Source organism: Hemiscyllium ocellatum, chromosome X (genome assembly GCF_020745735.1).
Source record: "Hemiscyllium ocellatum isolate sHemOce1 chromosome X, sHemOce1.pat.X.cur, whole genome shotgun sequence".
In the NCBI taxonomy this organism is placed as follows: domain Eukaryota; kingdom Metazoa; phylum Chordata; class Chondrichthyes; order Orectolobiformes; family Hemiscylliidae; genus Hemiscyllium; species Hemiscyllium ocellatum.
Window position 1 is genome coordinate 1,711,472 of NC_083453.1, and position 19,666 is coordinate 1,731,137.

The 19,666-nt window shown below is 42.0% G+C and overlaps 1 protein-coding gene across 3 annotated transcripts in view; it reads left to right on the top strand.

Moving 5' to 3' along the window:
* spryd3 (SPRY domain containing 3) overlaps positions 1 to 19,666 on the top strand; it is a 343,156-nt gene that overhangs the window by 231,808 nt on the left and 91,682 nt on the right. For all 3 annotated transcript variants that reach the window (XM_060820956.1, XM_060820955.1, XM_060820957.1), the window contains exon 8: positions 15,844 to 15,901. In XM_060820956.1, the coding sequence (XP_060676939.1) occupies positions 15,844 to 15,901 (58 nt within the window). The remainder of the gene's footprint in view (positions 1 to 15,843; positions 15,902 to 19,666) is intronic.

Consider the following 19,666-nt stretch of genomic DNA (forward strand, 5'->3'; position numbering starts at 1 on the left):
ATCTGTTCACATAACTGCAGTTCTTCACCCCTCGAACCATTATCATAAATTGGCAGCCTATCTAAAGCTTTGACATCTTTTCTGAGGTGTGGTGCCCAGAACTGGATCCAATAGCTCAGCTGAGACCAAGCCTTTTTTAAAGATTTATTGTAACTTCCTTGCTTTTGTACTCTGCCTCTATTTATAAAGCCCAGGATTAAGCGTACCTTATTAACTGCTTTCTCAACCTCTCCAGCCACCTGCACATAAACCCCCAGGTCCCTCTGTCCCTATACTCTCTTTAGAATTTTATGCCCTTTTTAGCTTTTAGTAATCAGGGATTTTATACTCTGGGACACCTTTATTCCTGTATTCCATCTAGACTTGCACATTCCAAATAATAAGTAACCCCTGTTTTTCCTGCCAAAATATATAACCTCATAAGTATCTGTACTGAACATCATTTGCCAACTATTTGTCCATTAAGCAAGTTTATTACTATCCTATTGTAATTTTTCATGGTCATGGAGTCGTGAAGGTCTATAGCAAAGAAAAAAGGCACTTCACCCTATCAAGCCTGCACCAGTCAAAAAGAAGAACCTAACTTTTATAATCCCATGTTCCAGTACTTGGACCATAGCCTTCCATGCTTGGGCATCACAAGTGAACATTTAAATACTACTTGGTTTCTCCCTCTGCCTCCCTTGCAGACAGTGAGTTCTGGATTCCCACCACCCTCTGGATGGAAAACATCTTTCCTCACATCCCCTCGAAACAGCCTGTCCCATACCTTACATTGATATCCCTGGCCATTGATCCCTTCACTGAGGGATCTTGTCTACCCAATCAATGCCCCTCACGGTTTTATACATCTTAATCATGCACCTCCCTGCCCCACCCAAGTCTCCTCTGCTCCAAGGCAAACAACCCCAGTCTATCCAATCTCTCTTCATAACTGAAACTGTCTAGTCCAGGCAGCATCCTCCAATGCTATCACATCCCCCCTCTAATGTAGGTTCCTGTAGATCCTGTAGAACACACACAATACTCTAACTGTGGGCTCACAAAAACATTATGCAGTTCCATCATAATCTCCCTGTTCTTACACTCTAAAAAATTACTAATAAAGGCAAGTATAACTCGTGGGATGCCACGGGGTGTGGTCCTTGAGCCACAACAATGTGCAATCTATATTAATAACTTGAATGCAAGGACAGCAATACTAACTAAGTTTGTAGATGTCACTAAAATAAGTGGGAAAGTAAGTTGCAATTAAGAAATAAAATTACAAATGGATATGGATAGGATTGATGAATGGGCCAAAATTTGGCAGATGGAGTTTAACATATAGGTAGTTCGCCTATAGCGCTGTAGTTGCATTCCAGCAAAACCTCGCTTAATAGAAAACCGCTTGATATAAATAATGGGGCCTGTGAGAGAAGTGGAATTAGGGGCACACCAAAAAAAATCACTCATGATTGCTCAAATATCACTCAGAAGTTTAACACAAGTTTAGCACAGCCTGAATGAAGGTATAAATTGAACACAGTACATCTAAAAAATATTGTTAATGCAGGGACAGAGAGTCATCATGGTGCCCTTTTTGAACGACGGTACTACAATGGTTGTTCTCCAGTCCTCTGGAACCTCTTCTATGGCCGGAGAGGAATTTAAAATTATTGCCTTAAGATTAAAGTGGTGCTGGAAAAGCACAGTAGGTCAGACAGCATCCGAGGAGCAGGAAAATCGACATTTCGGGCAGGAGCCCCTCATCAGGCTTTTGCCCGAAACGTTGATGTTCCTGCTCCTCGGCTGCTGCCTGACCTGCTGTGCTTTTCCAACACCACTCTCATCTTGACTCTAATCTCCAGCATCTGCAGTACCCACCTTCGCCTAAATTATTGCCTTAGTCATACCTTCTACCTGAATAATTTAGGTCCTTAATCAGTGCCAGGCACACTCCCACTTTTCCTACACTTTCTCGATTTGTGTGCCTATAGAAAGATTTTGAATTACCTTTTATATTAGCTCCCAACCTTTTTGCATACTCTGTCTTTAGCTCTCTTTATTTGTATTTCAATTTCCCTCTCAACATTCGACATTGAGTCTGGTCCTCCCTTGTGCCAGATCCAGCAATGATTCTGTTCATTGGACTAAAAACATATTCTCTTGAGACTATCTCAGAAACTCTCCTCTGTCTTTGCTGTTCACACAATTATTATTTCAGGTAACATTAGAATAATTTTTTTCCCATTGTAAATTTCATTATATTCTCCACTTTATCTTTCTCACAAGCTGGTGGCCTCAGGTGGCCAGATTTGTATTGATGCCTCCACTGTATCCTCGGTCTAATGAAATGGATTCTGCCCCAATTCACCTGGGACCTCTTCTCTCTCCAACACTCTAATGTGCTCTTTAGTCAATACTGTTATCCCTCCTTCTTTCTTTCTTTCCATGTACTTCTGAAACACCTTATATCCAGGAATATTTAGTGCCCTGTCCTATTTCGAGGCAGGAGTCCGTTATTGTCATATCTGTTACATAGAACATAGAACATAGAAGGATACAGCGCAGTACAGGCCCTTCGGCCCTCGATGTTGCGCCGACCGAATCCTACCTAACCTATACTAGCCCAATAACTTCCAAATGCCTATCCAATGCCCGCTTAAATGACCATAAAGAAGGAGAGTTCACCACTGATACGGGCAGGGCATTCCATGAACTCACAACCCGCTGTGTGAAGAATCTACCCCTAACATCTGTCCTATACCTACCACCCCTTAATTTAAAGCTATGTCCCCTAGTAACACCTGACTCCATTAGCAGGAAAAGGTTCTTAGTATCTACCCTATCTAAACCCCTAATCATCTTATACACTTCTATCAGATCTCCCCTAAACCTTCTCTTCTCCAATGAGAACAGCCCCAAGTGCCTCAGCCTTTCCTCATAAGATTTTCCTACCATTCCAGGCAACATCCTGGTAAACCTCCTCTGCACTCGTTCTAAAGCTTCCACATCCTTCCTATAGTATGGCGACCAAAACTGCACACAATACTCCAGATGAGGCCGCACCAGAGTCTTATACAACTGCAACATGACCTCAGGACTCCGGAACTCAATTCCTCTGCCAATAAAGCCCAGTACACCATATGCCTTCCACACAGCACTATTTACCTGGGTGGCAACTTTCAGAGATCTGTGTACATGGACACCAAGATCCCTCTGCTCATCCACACTACCAAGTAGCCTACCATTAGCCCAGTAATCCATCATCTTGTTATTCCTACCAAAGTGAACGACTTCGCACTTAGCTACATTGAATTCCATTTGCCACATTTCCGCCCAGCTCTGCAACTTATCTATATCCCGCTGTAACCTACCACTTCCTTCCTCACTATCCACAACTCCACCGACTTTTGTGTCATTAACCGTTCTGGAGTAACAACCAGGGTGGAAGGTAATAGAGAATCTATCCCACTTCAGTATTCTTATTTATGTTGTTAGCCAGAACATGGTTGATAGATTACTGTAACAGGTGTTATAGCTACAGTGCTTGTCCAAAAAAGAGATGGGGAATCGATAAATGGAAGTGTTGACAAATAAATGGATGCCTTCCAATGGGCAAGAAATAGATAAGGGCAGGGTTAAGTATGGAAATGGTCCCAGAGTATAGTGAACAGGTGTGAGGAATTGGAAGTAGAAATTGCTCGGGGGGATCTGAAATAGTAACATTGTCAGAAATGTGGCTCAAGCCAAAATAGGGCTAAATATTTAACAGGGAGAAAGTGAGGACTGCAGATGCTGGAGTACCAGAGTTGAAAAATGTGGTGCTAGGAAAACATAGCAGGCCAGGCAGCATCCGAGGAGCAGGAGAATCAACGTTTTGGGCATAAGCCCTTCTTCAGGAACACCCGAAACATCGATTCTCCTGCTCCTCGGATGCTGCCTGGTCTGCTGTGTTTTTCCAGCACCACATTTTTCAACTCTGAATATTTAACATTTTGGGCTATGAAAGTTTTTAGTATAAACAAGGCAGATAAAAGGAAGCAATCTTGGTCAAAAATAGTCTCATTGCAGTTCCTGAATTGGAATCTATATGGCTGGAGATGAGAAATAGGAAAGGGGCAGTGACCTTGTTGGGTATTTATTATCGACCTCCCAATGGAGGGGAAGAAGTAGGAGAGAATATTTGTAGGCAGGTTATGGAAATCTGCAGGAGAAGTAGGTTTGTGATAACTGGTGATTTCAATTACCCTAGGATAGACTGGGAAAAAGAGGTAGGATATGGGATATGAAAAGGGAGAAATGCCTACATTATGTGCAGGAGAACTTTCTGGAACAGTGTTAGGAAATAAGGCAGGCCAAGTGGAGAACATTTGAGTGAGGAGGCATTTAGGAAATAGTGATCACGATATAATAAGGTTCAATAAAAGTTGGAAAAGGGGAGATAATACAGGCTCAATGGTACAACTTTGAGGGGAGCATAGGAGGAGAGGGACTTTGGGTTTCAAGTGCAGATTCTCTGAAAGCGGCCAGGCAATTTGAAACAGTTGATAAGAAGGCTTATAGGATCCTCGGATTTATAAATAAAAGCATAGTATAAAAGCAAGGAAGTTATGCTGCTCCTCTACAAGTCATTGGTTGGACCACATTTGGAGCATTGTGTTCAGTTCTGGGCACCTTATTTATGGAAGGATGTTAAAGCCCTGGAGAGAGGAAAAAGGAGATTTTACTGGAATGATGGCAGGAATGAGGAAGTTTACATACAAGGAAAGATTAGAGAAATTGGGCTTATTTCTCCTTGGAGCAGAGATGTTCAAACCATGAACAAATTGACAGGGTAAAGAAGGATATTCTATTTCCACTAGTTGGTATGTCAGTAATTGGGGGTCACAGTTTCAAGATTGTCAGCAAGAGAGCTAGGAGTGAGATGAGGAGAAACTTCTTTATATTGGGAGTTATTTGGATTTAGAATGCTCTGCCTGGGAGAGCAGTGAACGTGGATTCCAAAGGAGGTTTCACAAGAGAGCTGGATATATATAAGTGGAAGTGGCATTGTCAAAAAGTATAATTGCTCTGGCCACTTGCACTCAATTTACCACCAATTGGGGAAAAAAACATCGGTGTTGCGTTCAGTCCACCAGTTGGTATGATCCGTATTAAGTAGAGGTAAAGCATATGTAAAAGAATATAAAGCTATCACGAAACATAAACCCACTGTTGCAGCCTCTGTTAAGTCAGATTCTGTTTCTCATTTTCATTTGAAAACCTGACCTTCCTGAACAGTATTACTGTGTTACTAATCAACTGTTAATATCCGTGCTAAATAGATGCACTGTTGTTTTGTATATGTAGTATCCATCTGCAAATCTTAAAATATAGGGCCCTGAAAAAGTTACGTATGTACATTTTAAACTCTTGCAACTGATGTTTTATCCCTAGATTGTTTAGAAAATATGAATATGAGGAGTGATGCAGGAGAACATTGAAAGACAATATAAAATAGGGTGTATGAGTCTAAAGGGAGTGCAGAGGGACCTGGGTGTATATCTGCACAGATCATTGAAAGTGGTAAGACAGATGGAGAGAGCAGTTAATAAAGCATACAATGTCCTCAACTTTATTAATAGGGGCATAGAGTACAAGAGCAAGGTGATATTGAACTTGTATTAGATCTCAGCTGGAGTATTGTGTACAGTTGTGGGTGCCACATTCTCGGAAAAATATAAAGATACTAGAGAGAGTACAGAAGTGATTTCCAAGAATGATTTCAAGAATAAGACACTATGAGGCTTGATTGAAGAAGTTGGGACTGTTCCCTTTGAAGAGAAGAAGGCTGAGAGGAGATAGCTGGAGGTTTTCAAAATTATGAATGCGCTGGATAGACTAGGTAAGGATAAGCTGTTCCTGCTCGTAACAGGGACAAGAAAGAGAGGGCAGATAGTTAAAATGATGTGTAAAATAAGTGAGGGTGATATGAGAAAAATAATTTTTCACACAATCATTAATTGAAGTACGAAATGCACTGCCTAGAAATGTGGTGGAGGTATGTTCAACTGAAGTATTTCAGAGGGCAGTGGGGATGATTATTTGGAAACCAGTGGTGTGCAAGGATAAGGGGGAAAAGAAGGAGACTGACACAATATGTCCGTTGAGCTCATATAAAACAAGATTGAGGTAGTGTTCACCCTGTAAAATTCTTCTCTTAATAGGGTTGAGAGTTCCTACACTGAGAGTTATCTCCTGGGAATAAAACAAAAAATCAATGGATAGAATAAAGAAAGTCCCATTTGAGATGCCAGGAGCAATTCTTCATTGTTGGAATGGGGGATCTTTTGTCAGGCCCTTCATACTGTTCCAGTTGCCTTTGGAGTTTGTTCTGATTCCTTGTGATGACATACTGTGTTTAGACTTGCACATGGAGATTGGCCATTTGGGCAAAGGGTCAGAGGATGCCTGTGGCCATTGTTAGTGCTATTGAGAGGAGACTGAAGGTGAAAATGAGCAAGTTGGAATGCTTAATTTTCTAGCACAAGACCTCTTCCCCTTAAGTAACATGATTGATTCCTTTGTGCTGCTAATAATGTCCTGATTATCAGTGGAAGTAAGTTTTAAAGGGGAAAGAGTTGGGGAATAAGCCAGCACTGTGACTGGGCACAGTTGGTCATGTTATAGCGCATTAGTTCCACTCTCGTGCAATCCTGTGTTATAAGAAAATTGAGTAATTATAGCACTATTTAAACTAATAGAGGCAAAATCGTGTTATAACCAATACATGTTTTTAAAATTCACATTTTAGATTGTTCGCATTTGTGTTAACGAAATGCAAATTACAGCAGGCTGACCTGTGCTAGACTTCACTGAGGCAGAAAGAACTGTACCTAACTGTGTGGGATGGTCACTCGTGTTAGTTGACTCCATATGCTTCTGGGTATTCAATGCATTCCAGACAGCTAATTCTGTAATTAGTCTTTTTCTGAAGTTCTTTGTCATCCAAAATAAACCACAACACTCTTTTCAAAGTTCAAACGTGTAATTTATCTGTGTAATTACGTGTGAGACTGAAAGGAAGGTAGAACAATGCAACACTGTGCTCCTCACAGTTGCAGAGAGTGCAAAGGTTAACAGTATCTCGCAGCCAGTACAAAGTTGAGGCTTAGCTAATGTACCAGTGTCCCACACAAGGTAACAACATTTAGAGATTATAAATTTCTATCATTACAGAGCAATAAGCGCTTGGAATTGAAAGCCAGGTATTTGTGTTGAAGAAAACTGAAATATGTCCTGTTGAGACTTTGCCTTTCTTATTGACACAAATTGCATCTAAAGCAGACATGACTTCTCTCCTACCTTGTCCCTATTCCCCTCAAGACTATTCATTAGTTATTCCCCCGGTTTAAAATTTCCCCTTCTTTGTTATGCTTCTTAGCTCCCTGTTGCTCCGTGTAATATAAAGTTCCCCTTGCATTCTGCTTCTGGGTGAACTTTGGTTGCTAAATCAGACCAAGCCTATTTTGGGCCCTGCCCTGTTCTGGTCTCCTCTTCTCCTCATCTGTCTAGTCCCCCTTCTGAAGCACCATACCTTAATTCCTCCTGATGCATCAACCTTCTTCCCATTCTGTCATTTGAGGGTTAAAGTCGCTTCAGAGCAAGTTTAGCATCACCAGGGGGTTTTGTGGTAGAATGGTAGTCTTCCTACCTCCAGGCTAGGAAGCCTAGGTTGTTGTCCCACCTTCTCCAGAGTTGTGTCATAACGTTACTGAACAGGTTGATTAAAAATATCTACCACCCACTCAGGGTACCTTTGCTGCACTGATCGTTTAAACCATTTCCTCGTCTCATTTCTTCCCATCTTCATGCTTTCAGGTTTGATGGCAACAAACTCAAATGCGCATAATTCACACAATCTTAGTCATTCATACCTAGACCTGGCTCAATCATGTTATGGTTTACCATCCTTTCTCTCTGCTGCCAAAGCCTGCAGGATCATGTTGAGGGCAAGAGCAAATCTGGGTTCCTGCTGTTCATGATTCATGTCATTTTCAAACCCTCTACTTCTGTCTCTACTTCCCACCTTTATCTCTTATGTTATGTGGCTTGTCAATGAGGCAGCAGTGTTTGCAGTGCTTTATTACTTCAATTTTAAGATAATCAACCTCATCATCATTTCCCATTATGTTTGAGACATGTGCAATGGGCTGAATAGCCGCCTCCTCTGAACATATCATCATCTCCCCTCTACTGTCCAGCTGAATGGACTGTGCTTTGTTCCACTTCCAATGATCCAAGCACAGCCAACAGATCACCAGCAGTCGCTTCTCTTCCCAACCCACACTCTCATTAACTGAATTTGCCAAGGCTGTGTCCTTAACTCCTCCTGTTCATAGATGTGTTACACATTGGTGGTATTGTTGACACAGACAGGATCAGAAACAACATGTCTGCTAATGAGACTCGAATCTCTCCCTTCGCCATTGTTCAGAGCCAAAACCAGCTCCACATTGTTAGTCTAGAAGTCTGCACTCAAATCAGAGATGAGTCACAATTAGTGCTTCCTCTTCAGTTTTTTTTTGTTGCGTGCAGCCAGTTCATTTCAATTTGTACCTTGAATTTGTTTTTCCTGGATGCACAAGGGCGTTGTCCAAAATGGAATAGTTGCCTCAATGGCCATAAGGTGCATGCAGCTTTGAATAAACATGCTGAACCTTCTGTCAGTTGAAAAACAGCAAGGTTGAGGCAATTTTCATAGCCCCTGCTATAAATTTCACTCATTTACCACTGACTCTATCCAGTATCCCCAAGTAAGTGCTTGGTCTAGTACCAGTGAATTCATTCTGTTTCACAGGAGATTTTAAACTAATTTAGCAGGGAAATGGGGCGCAGAGTAGATGTAAAGTCAGGAGAGCAAGGTCTAATTGCGTATAGAAGTAATACTAGGACAGTACAGTTGGAGGAGAAGACATGCAGAGGGTAATGCACAGGGAAGGCAAAAGTGATGACTGCACATGCTGGCGAAGGGCTTTTGCCCGAAACGTCGATTTTCCTGCTCCTGGGATGCTGCCTGACCTGCTGTGCTCTTCCAGCACCACTCTAGTCAATGCACAGGGAAGGTCTAGAAACCTAAATTGTATCTATTTTCATGCAAGAAGCTTAACTGGTAAGGCGAACAAATGTAGTGTTGATCAGCACATGGGAAGATGATATTGTTGCAATCACTGAGGGCGGTACAGTGGTTCAGTGATTAGCACTGCTGCCTCAGAGCACCAGGGACCCAGGTTCGATTCCAGCCTCAGGCGTCTGTCTGTGCAGAGTTTGTACATTCTCCCCACGTCTGCGTGGCTTTCCTCCGGTTTCCTCCCATAGTCCAAAGATCTGCAGGTTAGACAAATTGGCCATTCTAAATTGCCCATAGTTAGGTACATTAGTCAGAGGGAAATGAGTATGGATGGGTTACCCTTTGGAAAGTCGGTGTGGGCCAAATGGCCTGTTTCCACACTGTAGGGAATCTAATCTAATTGTTAAAGGAAACACAGACTGGCAGCTCAACATTTGAGGGTATTGAAGTTTCAGGTGTGATGGCGATGTGGTGTCATAGACATTGGAGCATTGCATTAATGATAAAGGAGGCCATCATTGCAGTAATGAGGGAGGGTGTACGAGAAGGGTCTTCAACTGAGGCCATCTGGGTAGAGCTTAGAACTTTAAAAAATGGGCAGTTACCTTGCTGGAATTATACTACAGACCCTACAACAGTCAGAGGGAGATAGAGGAGCAGATATGTGGGCAAATCACAGAAAGAAATAGGGGTATGGTTGTAAGAGACTTCAACTTTGCTAAAATTAACTGAGATCTTCAGTATGAAAGGATGAGATGGGGTGGAATTTTTAAAGCGCACCCAAAAAAGCTTTTTCTGCCAATATGTAGATGGTATTAGTAGAGATAGACAGTGCTCGACCTAATCCTCGGGAATGAAGCCAGTCAAGTGATTGAAGTTTGTGTGCGAGCATTTTGGGGACAGTGACATAACTCTGTAAGTTTCATAATTATTCTGGAAGAGGATAAGGATAGCACAGATGTTGTGTCTGAATTGGAAAAGGCCAATTTTAATATTATTCAAAATGATGCAGCAAACATAAACTGCCAGAGACAGAGAGTCCTACAGCATGGAGCTAGGCCCTTTATCCCAACTGGGTCCAGGCTGACCAAAATGTCCATCCACTCTCACCCCATTTCCTTGCACTTGGACATCGTCTAAACCTTTTATATCCCTGCTTTTGTCTGAATGCCTTTTAAATGTTGTCTATTTACCTGCCTCAACTACTTCCACTGCTGCTCATTCCATATGTGTACCACCCCCTGTGTAAAAAAACAAAGTTGTCCCTCATGTTCCCTTTTATGCTTCCCCCTCTAACGTTAAACTGATGCCCTCTAGTCCTCGATTCTGCAACCCTGGGAAAAAGACTGAGTGCATTCACCCTATCCATGCCCTTCATGATCTTATACACTTCAATATCATCCCCTCTCAGTCTCCTACGCTTTAAAGAAAAACTTCCTAGCTTGTCCAACCTCTCTCTCTAACTCAGACTCTTGAGTCCTGGCAACATCCTTGCAAATTTCTTATGTGCTCTTTCCAGTTTAATAACATCCTTCCTGTAGCAAGTTGACCAAAACTGAACACAGTACTCCAGGTGTGGCCTCACCAACGTCCTGTACAACTGCAACACAACTTCCCGGCTTCTATACTCAGTGCCCTGACTGATGAAGGCTAGTGTACCAAAAGCCGCCTTCAGTGCCTTGTCTACCTGTGATTCTACTTTCAGAGAATCATGCATCTGAACTCCAAAGTCCCGCTGTTCCACTACAATCCTTAAAGTCCCTCTTCACCACAAGCCTCCTACCTTGATTTGACTTTTCCAAAATACTCTTATCTATTTTAAACTCCATTTGATATTTCTTGGCCCACTACCCCAGCTGATCAAAGTCCTGCTGTAATTTCTCATAACCTTGCTCATTGTCCACAATACCTCATATTTTAGTGTCATCTTCAAACTGACTAACTATGCCTTGTATATTCTCATCCAAATCATTGTTATAAATAACAAATAGCAACGAGCCCAGCATCGACCCCTGAGGCACACCACCAGTCACAGGCCTCCAGTTAGACAAGCATCCTTCCACAATTACCCTCTGCTTCCTACCATGAAGCCAATTAAATATGAAATTTGCCAGCTCCCTCTGAATGCCAGGCGACCGAACCTTCCAGAGTAGCTTGCCATATGGAACCTTATCAAAGGCCTTACTGAAATCCATATAGACGTGCTATTTGCAGCAAGTCTTTTAATAGCAGTGTTGTGAGAATTCAGGGCCAGCGTATTTCCTGTAAGAGTGAAGAGCAAGTCCAGGGAGTCCTGAATGATAATGGATATCAATAGTTAGATAAAGAAAAGGGAGAAAACCTGTATCAAGTACAGAGCATTAAAAACAGTACAGAGAAGTTACCTAAATAGGAAATCAGGAGGGCAAGGAGGAACCATGGAATATCTTTGCAAGTGGGATCAAGAAAAATCCCAAGACTTTTTACATGCATATTACGAGGTTTATTAGGAAAAGAGTGGGACCTATGAGAGACCAAATGGTCAACCTGTACATGGGGCAAGTGGACGTGGGTGAAGTCCTAAATCATCTGTATTCACAGAAGAGAAAGACATTTTGAGCGGGGACTTCGGTTGTGAGAGTGAAGTTATAGAACACATTAAGGTTCATAAAGAGGGGATGTTAGATGTTTTAGCGAGCATAGAGGTGCATAAATCCTCAGAGTCTGATGAGAGGCTGCTATGGAAGCCAAGGGAGGAGATTTCTGGGCCCCTGGAGGCGGTATTTAATATTTTGGGGGCCACCAAATGATTGGATGATAGCTAATGTGGTTCCTTTGTTCAAGAAAGACAGCAAGGGTAGGCTAGGTCATTACAGACCAGTTAATTTTGTGCTGAGGCTTGAAGAACAGCATCTCATTTTCTGCTTGGGGACCCTGCAGTCCCTAGGACTCAATACTGAGTTCAATAGTTTTACAGCCTGATTCCTGCCTTCCATGTTTTTACCCACCCCACACCCAGTCATGTTATGGCATGCTTTTGGCACAGTCACCTATTCTCACGTCATCCTGTTTTCTCATTTTCTCATACTCTTAATTCTTATTATCACTTGTTCAGCTTTTCTTCTGTCCTGGCCTGCTATCCATAATCTCCTTGTTTACCTCCCCACTTCATATCTCTTTCTCCCTCCGGGCTCCATCTCCACCTATCTACTCACCCTTCCCAATCCTCCCCTCATCCAACTTGTGGTTCAGCATAAATACGACCTTATCTGAGCTGCTAACAGTTCTGAAGAAGAGTCATTAGACTTGAAACTTTAACTGTGCTTTCATCCCACTGATGCTGCCAAACGTGCTGAGTTTCTCCAGCAATTTCTGTTTGCTGTTTCAGATTGTCAGCATCAGCAGTTCTTTGTTCGATGTAGAGACCAGTGTTTGTTGGTCAGCATAGACATGTTGGGGGGGGGGTGGGGGAGTTGAGTTGAAGTGAGAGAGAGGCTTTATGAATGAAATTCTGGAATGAGGAGTGACTGGGACGATGAGCAGTGACCATGAAAGCTGATCCTAGCAAGACGTCCACTTTTTCTCACAGAACAAGAAAGAAAATTAACAACGTGTCCGGAATCACCTAAGCATTATACTTAAATTCTGCTCATAGTCACTATAGTGATCTGGCTCACACTTTTACATCAACATTTAACATTCAAAGTATCTATGTCAACATTTTGGACTGAAATTCTGTGTAAACAGTACAACTGTTTCTTTCTCCAGCCATTGTTAAATTTTGGAAAAAGGCCTGTCTTCTAAATTCCCTGTAGACTTTATTCATGGCGTCCAGTTTTTGTCTGTCACCCTGCATTTCAGAATGCCCCAAAGCACCTCAATCTAATGAAGTGACCTATAATTTGGAAGCGCTGGTACCGTCATTATCTAGCAGCCGATAGACTTACAGGAAGTTCCCGCAAACAGCAATGAAATAATGACCAGATAACCTGTGGGTTTGTTTTTTGCGATGTTGATCAAAAAATGAATATGCCCCAGCTCCTAGAGAGAACTCCCCTGTTGTTCCAAAATACTGCCATGGGATCTTTTCCATTCACTCGAGAGCAAACAGAGCCTCAGTATCTGATCTGAAAGATGGCACCTCGACAGCACAGCACACGCTTAGAACAACACTTGGAAGCACAACTCAAATCGCTGGATTGGGAGCTTAAACCCATGACCTCAGGGGCAAATGCTTTTGATGGACTTTTCATTTTGGTAAAACAAACAAGGCCAGGACTTAAACAATTAATGATCGGGCCCTGGGTCGTGTTGTTGAACAGAGAAGGGTTTATGTGCATAATTCTTTGGAATTTACATCATAGGTAGACTGGGTGGTTCAGAAGGCATTTAGCATGTTTGCCTTCATTGCTCAGATCTTAGGACATCATGTTGAGGTTGTACAGGACGTTGGAGAGACCTCTTTTGGAGTAGTGTGTGTAGTTCTGGTCACCATGCTATAGGAAGGATATTGTTAAGGATATTGAAGAGGGTTCAAAAAGGATTTATCAGCATGTAGCTGGCAATGGAGGGTTTGAGCCATAAAAATAGGCTGGAGAGGCCGGGACCTTTTTCACTGGAGCGTAGGCGGTTCAGGGCGAGCTTATAGAGGTTTATAAAATCATGAGGGGCAGAGAGAAGGTGAATAGCAAGGGTCTTTTCCCTGGTGTGGGAGAGTTCAAAACTAGGGGACACATTTTTAAGGTGAAAGGAGAAAGTTTTAAAAGGACATAAAGGGCAACCTTTTTCCACAGAGAGTACTTCATGTGTGAAACAAACTGCCAGAGGAAGTGGTGGAAGCAGTACAGTTTACAACATTTAAAAGATGTTTAGATACGTACATAAATAGAAACGGTTTGGAGGGATATGGGCCAAATGCAGGCAAGTGGGACGAGTTTGGTTTGGGAACATGGTCAGCGTGGATCGTTGGACTGAAAGTTTTGTTTCCATGCTGTATCAGATAGAGGTTCAGTCGACTCTCTCAGCTGGTTATAAAAGATCCCATGACACTAGTTGGAAGGCGAATAGGGGAGTTCTGCTTAGTGTCCTGGTCAATGTTAATCCCTCATTCACCATCACAATGACCAGATAATCTGCTTTAATCAGGTTGTTGTTTGTGGGAGCTTGCTGTGTGCAAATGATCTGCTGCAGACTAGTTTCTACAGTACAACATCTCTGGCTCTATAACAGTAACTGCATTTCACAAGGACTTCTTTGGCAGTGAAAGCTCTTTGTGACAGTTTAAGATTGTGAAAGGTGCTTTTGGAATCTAAGTCTTTGTTTCTTTTCTGAAACCTCAAAAGTGGTCCAGAAGAGTATTTTTAATCAGGGGAGTGCCTGAAAAGAATTATATTGTCAAACAATCCACTAATCTAACAGCTAACAAAGAACGTTTAGTGACTTAAGTCACAGTATTGTCTCTGAGCACTTCAGATTAGAAAAAGGGCAGTAATTTATAACACTGAAATGTCATCACCTGCCCAAATCAAACCGTTTGAGAATTCAATCTGTGTTTTCTTCAAGCCTTGTGGGCAAAACCAAATATCCTGTAAGGTGCTCACTGCATTTGGGTCACAGGCCCTTTCACTTCATGTTCTGTTACTGTACTGTGTGCAGACTGAAAAACTCTGCAAATTGCTCAGGATGCACAGAATTGGTTTGAATTTCTGTCCACCTGATGTTTCCTAAAACTTCTGTTGAAATCCAGGCCTTAAAGTGAAAACTTTAATGAAGGCTTTGGAAGGTACAAAGCATATTACAGTGTAAATATTATTATGAAATTTGTATTTCTTTACTAAACTTGTAATATGGTCAGATGACCACTTAAGGAAGGGGGAGAGTCAAGAACCAGGGAACACAATCTCACAATCAGATGTTGCACATTTAAGACAGAAGTTAGGAAAAAATTCTTCTGAGTGTTGAGAACCTGTGGAATTATTTACCACCACGGACTGTTGAGGCTGAATCATTAGGTACATCCAAGACTGAGACAGACCAATTTTTAATCTGTAAGGGAATCATGTGTTACAGGGAAAAGGCAGAAGAGTGTAACTGGGAATTATCCAGTCATGACCTCGTTGAATGCCAGAGTAGACTCAATGGGCTAGATTTGGCTGACTTCTGCTCCTGTGCTTTAGGGTCTACCTGAAGCTGGATCTCTGAATTGAAAAGTGGTCCATTCTTCATGACTGACATTTGTGATTAGATTAGATTACTAACAGTGTGGAAACAGGCCCTTCGGCCCAACAAGTCCACACCAACCCGCCGAAGCGCAACCCACCCAGACCCATTCCCCTACATTTACCCCTTACCTAACATTACAGGCAATTTAGCATGGCCAATTCACCTGACCTGCACATTTTTGGACTGTGGGAGGAAACCAGAGCACCCGGAGGAAACCCACACAGACACGGGGAGAATGTGCAAACTTCACACAGAGAGTCGCCTGAGGCGGGAATCGAACCCGGGTCTCTGGCGCTGTGAGGCAGCAGTGCTAACCACTGTGCCACCGTGCCACCCACTTTACCTGAAATGATTAATTTAAAAAAATGAATATCTTACAAATTCCTTTCAAATTGCATTATTTGCACACTGAACACAAAGCAGTAATTAACATTGAAACTAGTTATTCTCATTTTAGAACAGACATGGCCTGGAAATTGTGAACTGTTTCTCACATGTTGCACCACTTTCACCCAACTTGTTTGATTACTTTTCATTTCCTTTTTTAGGACTACCCAAAAAATCGTCATCCAGGCTGGAGTCGAGGATCAGTGGCCTATCATGCAGGTATGAAATGGAAGTCTGAGCATTTCTGCAAGACTGGGTCAATGTTCCCCCAAATGCTCCTCTTTGACTATAAAGACCAGGTCAAGATGGGATTTGGGCATTGAAATGCATTGCTAAACAGTGCAGCACGATTTGTGTTTGAACAGACCAATACTGTTCATCCTAAACACCCTAGTCCTTCTCTTCAATTGGCACACAACATTCATTGGAACCTTTCCTTGCTTTCTTTTATACCAGTGGATCTCCCCAAGTGATGCAGTGAGTCTAAAGCATGTAAAAGGGACAATGTTTAAGGAGGTAAATGAGACTTGTCAGAAAGATGAGAATTTTGAGGCATTATATAAACAGATCAAGGAATGTGTGAATAAGCAAATGGTGAAGGGAGAGAAGTTGGGGCATGAAAGTGAATGCCAATTGAGCAATATGGTTGGGCCAAGTGAGGGAAGTTTGAAAACAATGTATTGGAATTAAATGAGAGAAAAACTGCCAGAGGGGCTTCAGGATTTGGCCTCATGAAGACTAATTTATTGTTGTTCAAGTGATGTTGGATTTCTGTGTTATTGGGGTGACCGTGGCTGCAAATACCAATGTACCGCCACTTGGCAGAAAGGAAGGAGGAGGGCCCAAGACTGAGCATGGCTAGGGTGGCAGAAGGAAATAGGGTGGAGAACCCACACATGTTAGTCAGTAGGTGCCAATTGTCACAAGCCAATGGGGAGCAGAAGTTCTTTTGAAATTATTGGTCACCTCAGCAAGAGTGGTAGTGCAGAGCCCAAGAAGAGGGCAGCTAAGCTGTCTCATGAATGTGGTAAGACTGCAGTGTATGTGGAAATTATTTTCAGAGCAGGAAAATAAACAAAATTGTATTTACAAAGTCATTAATTTTAAAGGTCAGTACCCATTTACCTCTTTAAAAACAAAACCAGTTGAGAAAGATGCTTCTGGTTCAGCAGTACCACCTGGTGTTCAGCTGTTAGAATTACAGCATGATGAATGACAGCAGAATGTACTAATGTGGACACAGGCATTTGAATAAAATGTCCTAAGAGATTTGGTTATGTGAACAGAACTTTTTGTTTTCTTTCATGGGATATAGCCCTAATTGCCATCGAGGCCTCAGCATTTCAAAGTCAGCCATGTTGCTGTGGGTCGAGACTGAAATGTAAGTCAGACTCCATTAGTTGGCCAATTTCCTTCCCTAAATGTAAGAGGTACAAATGAAGCAGGTGGGTTTTTACAATATCAATAGTGGTTGATAGTCACCATTTCTGAGCTTTCAATTTCAGATTTATGAATTAATTTTTATGGTAGGATTTGAACTCATGTGCCCAGGGCATTAGTGTGAGTCCACTGGCGTACTAGCAGTTACCACCTGTAGTGTCATGTACCATGACGCCTCCATCCACTCCATCGATTTCTGGAAAGTGTACCATTTCCCTGCCACATTTATGTCAGTCGTACCTGACATAACAATAACTGTTCAGTTTGATACTGACACCGTTATTTCTCTGCCATGGTTCCCAGAACTAGCAGGAGGAAAATGAAAGGTTGAAAACAATGGAAAGTTCCACTGACATTCCATTATCTGGAGATTGACATTCTTGCATCTCATATATTTTTTCAAGTGTGCCATCTCAAAGGTATCCATAGAGCTAAGAAAAATGCTAACTAGTCATAACTAGTTGTGCTGCTTCTGTCTAACATAGTGAATTGAGTTGTTGCGTTTTAGGGTCTTCTCTACCTTTACTATGGATTATTTTCTCTCCTGTTCGATCATGGCTAGCTACAGACTTCTCAGAATTTTAAGAGTGTATGTACTTTTGACGTGGGATCCAAGTGAAGCTGTCAATCTTGTGCCAGGAAGTGAACAACACCCCTGTCGGATTGTTATTACTTCCTGTGGCTCCACATCATCCTCTGTGACTGGTAGAGCATCAGATTGGACCTTGTTTTAAATTTAAAATGGCCAATGAATTTATTTGCATATGGTAGAGAAGAACTTTGTCAGATTAAATACTTTCTTCTAACTGCTCAAGTGGACAAAATAAGATGCAAACGAGCTCTAAGCTAACTTTTTGTAACTACATTTTTAGTCCTTTTCTTAAAAACCTCCTCCAACTTTGCGTAGCTCAGTAATATTGGCTGAGGATTTTAGTGGAATCCCTGGGTTTGCTGCTAGATTAATATAGAGGAGGTCAACAGTGTCAAAGGCTGCCAAAAGTGGCCAGGCAAGGAAGGGATCATAATTTTGATGAGGGTTAGGAGAAGAGTAGGAACCTGATTGGTGGTGTGAATTTGGGTAGGCAGAATTTAAGAAATGGGATTTATTCGCAAAATGGAGATCCAGAAGAGAAGTTTGATCAACACTGCAGTTGAGTGGAACATGATTGAGGAGTGGATCTCACGGGCAAGATGAGTGTAGAGATGGCAGTTTGGAAGGAGTGGGATGTGAGACGGGAAAGAAACTAAAGAAGATGAGGGTTTCCGAAGAGATGGCTTGGCTTGTTTGTCATGGGAAAGCATCTAATACTTCAGTGAAGTCCTGAGGGGGGAGGGGGAGGATGCATCATTTGATTTATTTGTTTATTTAATTTGAAAAATCCCACATCAGGGGAAGAACAACAGGGGAATTCTCTTTGTACTAATGAGCATTGTTCTGTCAACCAATATCACCAATTCAGATCCTATCTGGTGATTTATCTCCCGACTATAGGACCTTGCAATTGTGCCAATATTTCAGAAGTACTTGACTGTAAAGCATCCTGAGGTTCTGACAAATTACTGCAAGTCTGTGCTTTCCCTCTTTGTTTCCGTCCTTGTATTGAGAGAAAAGGATCAGGAAGGGAAGGGCAGAGAAGTAAGTTACCCATGAGGTTAAATGTCTCATGCTGTTTAAATAAGTGAGCACTAAGAACTCCTGTGAGGGAAATATCGGGGAAAAAAAATTCCGCAAAGTTCGTCAGTCACAGTCTACCTCTCCTTCTAGGAAAAATTAGATTCCCAAGTTTGGTTGACCGGGAACAGAAGTGAACATTTGGGACTAATATCAAACTGTGAAAAGTACTCAGTGAAGTGAATCATAGTTGCAAAACAGTCCAGGTAAATTGCAGCATGATCTGATGTAGTTCTGACAGGTGCACAAGATGAAACATGTCGAGCTCCTTGAGGTTATTGTAGGGTTTTCTATGTTAATGAGATTGCCTCATCTCTGCTGTGTGCCGGGAACCTGTACAGTAATGGTGAACTCCTTTTGCAGCAGTTGTTGTTGTGACCAGGCTTTCGTGCTGGATGGAACGAAAGTGAGAAATCTGTTCCCACCCATGCTGCATCTAACTGGGTCTATAATTGTTTTCTGCTCGTTTCCATAGTGATTAGGGAAATATTTACATGCGCGCAGCAGCTGGATGTGGGCAGATGGATGTATGTACAGTGTATACAGACGAAGTCCTGGCTTGATATTTCGTTCAGGAATCCATAAAAGAATTCCAATGTGGGATTGCAGTAACATCGAAAATAGAAGCCAAGGGAGGCCGTTCAGCTCTTTGAGCCTGCTCCATGATTCAATATGATCATGGCTGATAATCCAACTCACTCCCCTGTTCCCACTTTCTCCCTATGCTGGCTGATCCATTTAGCTTTAAAAACTGTAGGTATCTCTCTCTTGTAAACATTTAATGTTTTGGCCTCAACTACTTTCTTGCAAAGATTTCCATAGGCTCACCACTCTTTAAGTGAAGACATTTCTCCACATCTCAGTCCAAAATG